This window comes from Ascaphus truei, chromosome 8, assembly GCF_040206685.1.
Source record: "Ascaphus truei isolate aAscTru1 chromosome 8, aAscTru1.hap1, whole genome shotgun sequence".
Taxonomy (NCBI): domain Eukaryota; kingdom Metazoa; phylum Chordata; class Amphibia; order Anura; family Ascaphidae; genus Ascaphus; species Ascaphus truei.
The window spans coordinates 74033529-74044903 of record NC_134490.1 but is presented as its reverse complement, the minus strand read 5'-3'; the positions used below and the strand labels follow the sequence as shown (position 1 = coordinate 74044903).

The following is an 11375-nucleotide window of genomic DNA, read 5'->3' as shown; positions in this document are numbered from 1 at the left end:
CAGATGTAACGGGGAGTGAGGGGTCACCGGAGGTAGGAGAGGAGGCAGAGGGAGTAGAGTGCTAACTCTATATATCTCCCTCCCTGCCTCTCCCTCTCTCCCCCTTCCTCCCTCTCCCTCTAATAATAATAACAGCATGTTCTTGTATAGCGCTGCTAATTGTACGCAGCGCTTTACAGAGACATTTTGCAGGCACAGGTCCCTGCCCCGTGGAGCTTACAATCTATGTTTTTGGTGCCTGAGGCACAGGGAGATAAAGTGACTTGCCCAAGGTCACAAGGAGCCGACACCGGGAATTGAACCTCTCTGCCTCTCCCTCCCTCTCTCTCTCTCCCCCCTCCCTGCCTCTCTGCCCCTCCCCCTCTCTCCCTCCCTGCCTCTCTCCCTCCCTGCCTCTCTCCCTCTCCCCGCCTCTCTCCCTCCCTGCCTCTCTCCCTCCCTGCCTCTCTCCCTCCCTCCCTCCCTCCCTGCAGTTGGTCTCCTTCTCGCTGCCTGCGGTAAAGATGCAGTTAGGAATGTGCTCCCCCTCCTCTCTGACACCCCTCCAGCTCCTCTCACCCCCACGTCACAGCTGATGTGTTCACTCCTGTCCTCCACTGCTCCCTCTCTCCCTTTGTCTTTTTATCTCTCTCCTTCTTTCACACATCGCTTACGCTCTCTCTCTCTCCCTATGTCCCCTCTCACGTCATAAATGATGTGACTCTTCCCCCCCCCTCTCCTTTTCATGGTCATCTTCCTCTCTCCTCCCCCCTCTCTCTCCTCTCTCTGATCCTCCTCTTCTCTGCTCCCTCACTTTTACCTTTCCCTGAGCAACCTCTTCTCCCCCCCTCTCTCTCCTTTACCCGATCATCCTCCTCTCTCCTCCCCCCTTTCTGATCCTCCACTCCCCCCCTCATTTTCTCCTCTCCCTGATCCTCCTCTTCTCCCCCCTCACATTCTCCTTTCCCTGACCAACCTGTTCTCTCTCCCCCCCCCCTCCCCTCTTTCTCCTCTCCCTGGTCCTCCCCCCTCTCCCTGGTCCTCCCCCCTCCCTTCTCTCTGCAGTGCTTGGACTAGCAGAACCATGAACCCTCTGCTGACTCCCAACCTCCTCCTGCTCCCCTCAGATCCCCCCCTCCAGTCAGGGGACAGCCCCCCCTCCCCCCTGCAGACCCCCCTGCTCCTTGCATCCCTGGGGTCTCAGTATGCTCAGGGTGGGGGGGCTGCGGACCTGCGCAATGACTTTGGCTCCAACATCAGCGTCCTGAAGACCCTAAACTTGCGCTTCCGCTGCTTCTTGGCCAAGGTGCATGAGCTGGAGCGTAGGAACCGCTCTCTGGAGAGGGCGCTGGAGCGAGCGCGGGGGGCAGGGCCTCTCACCCGGGACCAGGCCGTCCAGACCGGCTTCGTGGGGCCCATCCTGCCTCCCCCCGTGCTGGGGCTCACCCGTCCCTCCCCCGCCCCTCTCCCCCAGCCCTGGGTGTATGGGGTCCGCCGGCTGGGGGCCCGTCCCGAGGGGAGGGCAGTCAGTACAGGGTGCGGAGCCTACTGGGGCCACGCGGATGGGGTCGGAGTTCAGATTGACACCATCACCCCCGAGATAAGAGCTCTGTACAATGTGCTGGGGAAAGTGAAGAGAGAGCGGGATGCGTACAAGCAGAGGTGAGATATACATACAGTGTACATATATATATATATATAATCCCTTGCTGCAGCGGAAGCACTGTATGCTAGGAGATAATGGTGAAAGGCAGGGTGCAGACCTGTCTAAGACGTGCGAATGAGCTCACAAGTAATATTTTTATATGCTATACGGTGGAGGGTTTTTAGTCACCTTTTCACCCACCACAACTTAAATTATATATAGATACACTCTGTCTATCTGACAACTATTTCTATATACATATACACACACACTGACACGCAGAAGAAGAGGTGATATATATATACATATATACACACACACACACAGTGCGTATACAGACTGACTGATATATATATATAAGAAATACAACCTTACATATTTCAAGTTCTTTTGGGGAGGGGTGAAACATACATACAGGTGGATATAAAAAATATTGTATTCATGTTACAATCAACCTGCTGTTACAATATGTGTATATATAGTTGTTATAAAAATGACGTTACAGAAAGATACATATTGCCCGCAGTGTTGTGGGAAGCTGCAGCAGCTTCTTCTCCTCATATCCTCCTGCCACATCTGTGGTGTTCTTGAAGTTTGTGTTCCCTGGGGCCTGGCGTCACTGCATGTGTCTCTGTCTCTCTGTGTCTGTGTGTGTGTGTGTGTGTCTCTGTGTGTGTGTCTCTCTGTGTGTGTGTGTGTGTGTGTGTGTCTCTGTGTGTCTCTGTGTGTCTCTGTGTGTGTGTGTGTGTGTGTGTGTGTGTGTGTGTGTGTGTGTGTGTGTGTGTGTGTGTGTGTGTGTGTGTGTGTGTGTGTGTGTGTGTGTCTCTGTGTGTGTGTGTGTGTGTCTCTGTGCGTGTGTGTGTCTCTGTGTGTGTGTGTGTGTGTGTGTGTGTGTGTGTGTGTGTGTGTGTGTGTGTGTGTGTGTGTGTGTGTGTGTGTGTGTGTGTGTGTGTGTGTGTGTCTCTCTCTCTCTCTCTCTCTCTCTCTGTGCGTCTCTCTCTGTGCGTCTCTCTCTCTCCCTGTCTCTGTCTCTCTTCTCGTGTGCAGATCTTTCTGCTTATATATCTGTGTGGGTTCAAACCAGATTCCCTCTCAGAGTAAAAATGCAGAAAAAAACACTGTATAGTCATAATATATATATACAGACAAAGCGATGCATATAAGCAGAGGTGACATTTATCTATACACTATGTATAATGTCTTTTTTATACTAAACACAAGGAAAAACAAAGAAGACTGGTTTAGGTGTATATAGTGCTGTATTTGGGTGCCTATTGTGCTGTAGTTAGGTGTATATAGTGCTGACATTGTATATTGTGCTGTATTTAGGTGTATATACCACTGCCATTGTATATAGTGCTGTATTTAGGTGTATATAGTGCTGTATTTAGTTGCATATAATGCTGTATTTAGGTGTCTATCACACTGGAAGTGTATAGTACTGTATATAGTGCTGTATTTAGGTGTATATCGATCTGTATTTCGGTCTATATAGTACTGGTGTGGGGTATGTTTTGCTGTATTTAGGTGTACGGTATATAGTGCTGTTAGGTGTATATTGCACTGCAAATGTAGCATATATAGTGCTGTATTTATGTTTCTATCTTTTTTGTATTTAGGTGCATATAGATCTGTATTTAGCTGTATATAATGTTGGCAATGTATATTGCTGTATTAAGGTGTATATAGCACTGTATTTAGCTGTGTATAGAACTGGCAGTGTATATTGTGCTGTACATAGCACTGGCTGAGAATATTGTTCTATTTTTAGGTGTGTATATAGTGCTGTATTTAGGTGTGTATAGTGTGGGCAGTATATTTAGCAATATATGTAGGCGTATATGGTGGGGTATATAGTGCTATCAGTGTATATAGGGCTACATTTAGATGTGTGTATAGTGTTGTTTTTAGGTGCATATAGAGCTGTTTGTGTGTTTATAGAGCTCTATTCCTATGCATATAGCGCTGTATTTAGGTATATATAGTGCTAGCATTATATAGCATTATATACACCTGAATACAGCACTATGTACACACCTAAATATAGTTCTATTTGCATCTAAAAAACACACTATATACACCACCAGCACTAGAAACACTGAAGTACGCCACTATATAAACACCTAAATAAAAAAAGAAACCGCATTTGTTTTATAATTTTAATTAAAATGCAGAAACTTTGAAATCAATGAGAAATATTTGTTGCTCAGTTGACGGCTGCATCATGAGGCACTAAGGGGTCTGATTCTATATGTGCCGAAGCAGCCGATTGGGCAGTTTTCAGCACATATGGAATCAGCCCCTAACCCTTACTGCATTGCAACACAACTGAATACCAGACATGAACTGCATTTCTCCAAAAACCAAACAGGGCTTGTATCTGGGGCCATCCTGTATACACACACTCTGTCTCCCCCTGCAGGTGGGAGGAGGAATACTCTGCTCGTGTCCAACTGCAGCAAAGAGTGTCAGAGCTGGACGAGGTGAGTGCCACTGTGCCACTGTGCCACTGTGCCACTGTGCCACTGTGCCACTGTCTGTATACTACACAGCGCAGCCTCATCCACAGCGACATGACAACTTCTTTCATCATTAAATAAAAAGTATACACCGCGAGTAACAATAGGGAAAGTATACACAGCGTGTAAGAATAGGAATAGTATACACCGCGAGTAACAATAGGGAAAGTATACACCGCGAGTAACAATAGGAATAGTATACACGGCGAGTAACAATATGGAAAGTATACCCGGTGTGTAACGATAGGGAAAGTATACACAGCGAGAAACAATAAGGAAAGTATACACGGCGAGTAACAATAGGGAAAGTATACACAGCGAGAAACAATAAGGAAAGTATACACAGCGTGTAACAATAGTTAAAATTAACATATACACAGCGTGTAACAATAAGGAAAGTATACACAGCGAGAAACAATAAGGAAAGTATACACGGCGAGTATCAATAGTTAAAATTAACATATACACAGCGTGTAACAATAAGGAAAGTATACACTGCGAGTAACAATAGGGAAAGTATATATGGCAAGTAACAATACGGAAAGTATATATGGCAAGTAACAATAGGGAAAGTATACACGGCGTGTAACAATAAGGAAAGTATGCACAGCGAGAATCAATAAGGAAAGTATACACAGCGAGTATCAATAGTTAAAATTAACATATACACAGCGTGTAACAATAAGGAAAGTATACACTGCGAGTAACAATAGGGAAAGTATATATGGCAAGTAACAATACGGAAAGTATATATGGCAAGTAACAATAGGGAAAGTATACACGGCAAGTAACAATAGGGAAAGTATACACGGCGTGTAACAATAGGGAAAGTATACACGGCGAGTATCAATAGTTAAAATTAACATATACACAGCGTGTAACAATATAGAAAGTATACACGGTGTATATATATATTTCCCATAGGGAAAGTAAAAGTATATACGGTGTGTAACGATAGGGAAAGTATACACGAGGAGTATCAATAGGGAAAGTTAACGTATACATGGGGTCTAAAAATAGGGAAAGTATACACTGCGAGTAACAATATGGAAAGTAAACACGGCGAGTATCAATATGGAAAGTATACACTGTGTGTAACAATAGGGGAAGTATACACGGCGAGTAACAAAAGGGAAATATACACAGCGGGTAACAATAGGGAAAGTAAAAGTATATATGGTGTGTAACAATAGGGAAAGTATACACGGCGAGTATCAACAGGGAAAGTTAACATATTAACGGCGTGTAACAATAGGGAAAGTATACACAGCGAGTAACAATAGGGAAAGTGTACACGGCAAGAAACAATAGAGAAAGTATACACAGAATGTAACAATATGGAAAGTATACACGGCGCTTAACAATAGGGAAAGTATACACAGCGTGTAACAATAGGGAAAGTAAAAGTATATACGGTGTGTAACGATAGGGAAAGTATACACGAGGAGTATCAATAGGGAAAGTTAACGTATACATGGCGTCTAAAAATAGGGAAAGTATACACTGCGAGTAACAATAAGGAAAGTAAACACGGCGAGTACCAATATGGAAAGTATACACTGTGTGTAACAATAGGGGAAGTATACACGGCGAGTAACAAAAGGGAAATATACACAGTGGGTAACAATAGGGAAAGTAAAAGTATATATGGTGTGTAACAATAGGGAAAGTATACACGGCGAGTATCAACAGGGAAAGTTAACGTATTAACGGCGTGTAACAATAGGGAAAGTATACACAGCGAGTAACAATAGGGAAAGTGTACACGGCAAGAAACAATAGAGAAAGTATTCCCCTATTGTTACACACAGTGTATACTTTCCATATTGGTACTCGCCGTGTTTACTTTCCTTATTGTTACTCGCAGTGTATACTTTCCCTATTTTTAGACGCCATGTATACGTTAACTTTCCCTATTGATACTCGTCGTGTATACTTTCCCTATTGTTACACGCCGTTAATACGTTAACTTTCCCTGTTGATACTCGCCGTGTATACTTTCCCTATTGTTACACAACATATATACGTTTACTTTCCCTATTGTTACCCGCTGTGTATATTTCCCTTTTGTTACTCGCCGTGTATACTTCCCCTATTGTTACACACAGTGTATACTTTCCATATTGGTACTCGCCGTGTTTACTTTCCTTATTGTTACTCGCAGTGTATACTTTCCCTATTTTTAGACGCCATGTTTACGTTAACTTTCGCTATTGATACTCCTCGTGTATACTTTCCCTATCGTTACACACCGTATATACTTTTACTTTCCCTATGGTTACACACCGTGTATACTTTCCCTATTGTTACACGCTGTGTATACTTTCCCTATTGTTACTCGCAGTGTATACTTTCCATATTGGTACTCGCCGTGTTTACTTTCCTTATTGTTACTCGCAGTGTATACTTTCCCTATTTTTAGACGCCATGTATACGTTAACTTTCCCTATTGATACTCGTCGTGTATACTTTTCCTATTGTTACACGCTGTGTATACTTTCTATATTGTTACACACTGTGTATATGTTAATTTTAACTATTGATACTCGCCGTGTATACTTTCCCTATTGTTACTTGCCGTGTATACTTTCCCTATTGTTACTTGCCATATATACTTTCCCTATTGTTACTTGCCATATATACTTTCCCTATTGTTACTCGCCGTGAATACTTTCCCTATTGTTTCTCACAGTGTATAGTTTCCCTATTGGTACACGCCGTGTATACGTTAACTTTCCCTATTGATACTCGCCATGTATACTTTCCGTATTGTTACGCGCCGTGTATACTTTCCCTATTGTTACTCACCGTGTATACTTTCCCTATCGTTACACACCGTGTATACTTTCACTTTCCCTATTGTTACACGCTGTGTATACTTTCCCTATTGTTACACGCCGTGTATACTTTCCCTATTGTTACTCACAGTGTATACTTTCCATATTGATACTCCTCGTGTATACTTTCCCTATCGTTACACACCGTGTATACTTTCACTTTCCCTATTGTTACACACAGTGTATACTTTCCATATTGGTACTCGCCGTGTTTACTTTCCTTATTGGTACTCGCAGTGTTTACTTTCCCTATTGTTACTCACAGTGTATACTTTCCATATTGATACTCCTCGTGTATACTTTCCCTATCGTTACACACCGTATATACTTTTACTTTCCCTATCGTTACACACCGTGTATACTTTCCCTATTGTTACACGCTGTGTATACAATATGGAAAGTATACACGGCGCTTAACAATAGGGAAAGTATACACGGCTAGTACCAATATGGAAAGTATATACTGTGAGTAACAATAGGGAAAGTATACATGGCAAATAACAGTAGAGAAAGTATACACAGTGAGTAACAATATGGAAAGTATACATGGCGTGTAACAATAGGGAAAGTATACACAGCGTGTAACAATAGGGAAAGTGAAAGTATACACGGTGTGTAACGATAGGGAAAGTATACACGGTGAGTAACAATAGGGAAAGTATACACGGCGCGTAACAATACGGAAAGTATACATGGCGAGTATCAATAGGGAAAGTTAACGTATACACGGCGTGTACCAATAGGGAAACTATACACTACGAGAAACAATAGGGAAAGTATTCACGGCGAGTAACAATAGGGAAAGTATATATGGCAAGTAACAATAGGGAAAGTATACACGGCAAGTAACAATAGGGAAAGTATACACAGCGTGTAACAATAGGGAAAGTAAAAGTATTCACAGCGAATAACAAAAGGGAAAGTATACATGGAGCGTAACAACAGGGAAAGTATATTCTGTGAGTAACAATAGGGAAAGTATACGCGGTGAGTAACAATAGGTAAAGTATACACGCGAGTAACAATAGGGAAAGTATACGCGGTGAGTAACAATAGGGAAAGTATACACGGCGAGTAACAATAGGGAAAGTATACACAGCGTGTAACAATAGGGAAAGTATACACAGCGTGTAACAATAGGGAAAGTATACACTGCGAGTAACAATAGGGAAAGTATACACGGCGTGTAACAATAGGGAAAGTATACACGGCGACTAACAATAGGGAAAGTATACACAGCGTGTAACAATAGGGAAAGTATACACGGCGACTAACAATAGGGAAAGTATACACGCCGAGTAACAAAGGGAAAGTATACATGGCGAGTAACAATAGGGAAAGTATACATGGCGAGTAACAATAGGGAAAGTATACACGGCAAGTATCAATAGTTAAAATTAACATATACACAGCATGTCACAATAGGGAAAGTAAAAGTATTCACGGCGAGCAACAATAGGGAAAGTATACATGGCGAGTAACAATAGGGAAAGTATACATGGCGCGTAACAGGGAATGTATACACTGTGAGTAACAATAAGGAATGTATACACGGCGAGTAACAGTAGGGAAAGTATACATGGCGAGTAACAATAGGGAAAGTATAGATGGCGAGTAACAATAGGGAAAGTATACACGGCGAGTAACAATACGGAAAGTATACACGCCGAGTAACAATAGGGAAAGTATACATGGCGAGTAACAATAGGGAAAGTATACATGGCGAGTAACAATAGGGAAAGTATACACGGCAAGTATCAATAGTTAAAATTAACATATACACAGCGTGTAACAATAGGGAAAGTAAAAGTATTCACGGCGAGTAACAATAGGGAAAGTATACATGGCGAGTAACAATAGGGAAAGTATACATGGCGCGTAACAGGGAATGTATACACTGTGAGTAACAATAAGGAATGTATACACGGCGAGTAACAGTAGGGAAAGTATACATGGCGAGTAACAATAGGGAAAGTATAGATGGCGAGTAACAATAGGGAAAGTATACACGGCGAGTAACAATACGGAAAGTATACACGCCGAGTAACAATAGGGAAAGTATGCACGGCGAGTAACAATAGGGAAAGTATACATGGCGAGTAACAATAGGGAAAGTATACACAGTGAGTAACAATAGGGAAAGTATACACGGCGAGTAACAATACGGAAAGTATACACGCCGAGTAACAATAGGGAAAGTATACACAGTGAGTAACAATAGGGAAAGTATACATGGCGAGTAACAATTGGGAAAGTATACATGGCGAGTAACAATACGGAAAGTATACACGGTGAGTAACAATATTGAAAGTATACATGGCGAGTAACAATAGGGAAAGTATACATGGCGAGTAACAATAGGGAAAGTATACATGGCGTGTAACAATAGGGAAAGTATACACAGCATGTAACAATATGGAAAGTAAAAGTATATACGGTGTGTAACGATAGGGAAAGTATACACTGCAAGTAACAATAAGGAAAGTAAACACGGCGAGTACCAATATGGAAAGTATATACCACGAGTAACAATAGGGAAAGTATACGCGGTGAGTAACAATAGGGAAAGTATACACAGCATGTAACAATAGGAAAAGTATTCACGGCGTGTAACAATAGGGAAAGTATACACAGCGTGTAACAATAGGGAAAGTATACACGGCGTGTAACAATAGGGAAAGTATACACAGCGTGTAACAATAGGGAAAGTATACACGGCGAGTAACAATAGGGAAAGTATACACAGCGTGTAACAATAGGGAAAGTATACACGGCGAGTAACAATAGGGAAAGTATACACGGCGACTAACAATAGGGAAAGTATACACAGCGTGTAACAATAGAGAAAGTATACACGGCGAGTAAAAAAGGGAAAGTATACACGGCGAGTAAAAAAGGGAAAGTATACATGGCGGGTAACAATAGGGTAAGTATACACTGCGAGTAACAATAGGGAAAGTACACACGGCGTGTAACAATAGGGTAAGTATACACGGCGACTAACAATAGGGAAAGTATACACGGCAAGTATCAATAGTTAAAATTAACATATACACAGCGTGTAACAATAGGGAAAGTATACACGGCAAGTATCAATAGTTAAAATTAACATATACACAGCATGTCACAATAGGGAAAGTAAAAGTATTCACGGCGAGTAACAATAGGGAAAGTATACATGGCGCGTAACAGGGAATGTATACACTGTGAGTAACAATAGGGAAAGTATACACGGCGAGTAACAGTAGGGAAAGTATACATGGCGAGTAACAATAGGGAAAGTATAGATGGCGAGTAACAATAGGGAAAGTATACACGGCGAGTAACAATACGGAAAGTATACACGCCGAGTAACAATAGGGAAAGTATACATGGCGAGTAACAATAGGGAAAGTATAGATGGCGAGTAACAATAGGGAAAGTATACACAGTGAGTAACAATAGGGAAAGTATACACGGCGAGTAACAATACGGAAAGTATACACGCCGAGTAACAATAGGGAAAGTATACATGGCGAGTAACAATAGGGATAGTATAGATGGCGAGTAACAATAGGGAAAGTATACACAGTGAGTAACAATAGGGAAAGTATACATGGCGAGTAACAATTGGGAAAGTATACATGGCGAGTAACAATAGGGAAAGTATACATGGCGAGTAACAATAGGGAAAGTATACATGGCGAGTAACAATAGGGAAAGTATACATGGCGAGTAACAATAGGGAAAGTATACACGGCACACACATTATATATACGCTGTCTTTGTAGGAGGCTCAGGAATCCGCTGTCTATCAGGAGGAAATGGCCATGAAAGTGAAGCAGCTAAAGGGCGAGATTGTTCTCTTCAAAGGGTTAATGAGCAACGTGAGTCTATAACCTTTCACCTTCCTAATGGTTCTATGACCTTTCACCTTCCTAATGTGTGTCTGTGACCTTTCACCTTCCTAATGTGTGTTTGTGACCTTTCACCTTCCTAATGTGTGTCTGTGACCTTTCACCTTCCTAATGTGTCTGTGACCTTCCACCTTTCTGATATGTGCCTCTGAGCTATCCTTTGCTGATCAGCTGACACTAATATCGGTGATCTCGCTCACAAAGGCCCACACCTCTAGGACACTTCAGTTAGCGTCAGTTAGGGTTTCCCCCTCTCCCCCATTTCAGAACCTGAGTGATCTGGACACTAAGATCCAGGAGAAGGCGATGCGGGTGGATATGGATATTTGCCGTCGGATCGATATCACAGCCAAGCTGTGTGATGTGGCTCAGCAACGAAGCTGTGAGGACATGATCAACATGCTGCAGGTGAGTGCAGGAACCGCAGAGTGAGTGTGTAAATGAGTGTGTTTTGTGGGGACCGGTAACAGTGGTGTGTTGTGCCAGAGCAGGAACAGAG

At 42.5% G+C, this 11375-nt stretch overlaps 1 protein-coding gene across 5 annotated transcripts in view; it reads left to right on the top strand.

The window, feature by feature from the left end:
- Positions 1 to 454: 454 nt before the first annotated feature.
- Positions 455 to 11375, top strand: part of IFFO1 (intermediate filament family orphan 1) — a 39591-nt gene continuing 28670 nt past the window's right edge. For 2 of the 5 annotated variants that reach the window (XR_012803619.1, XR_012803620.1), the window contains exons 1-4: positions 455 to 1641; positions 4047 to 4107; positions 10751 to 10846; positions 11144 to 11284. Coding sequence is in view for 2 of the 5 variants with exons in the window: in XM_075612681.1 (XP_075468796.1) it covers positions 1064 to 1641; positions 4047 to 4107; positions 10751 to 10846; positions 11144 to 11284 (876 nt within the window). In the remaining 3 variants the exon portion in view is untranslated. The remainder of the gene's footprint in view (positions 1642 to 4046; positions 4108 to 10750; positions 10847 to 11143; positions 11285 to 11375) is intronic. The other 3 variants (XR_012803621.1, XM_075612681.1, XM_075612682.1) reach the window with 3 other exon arrangements.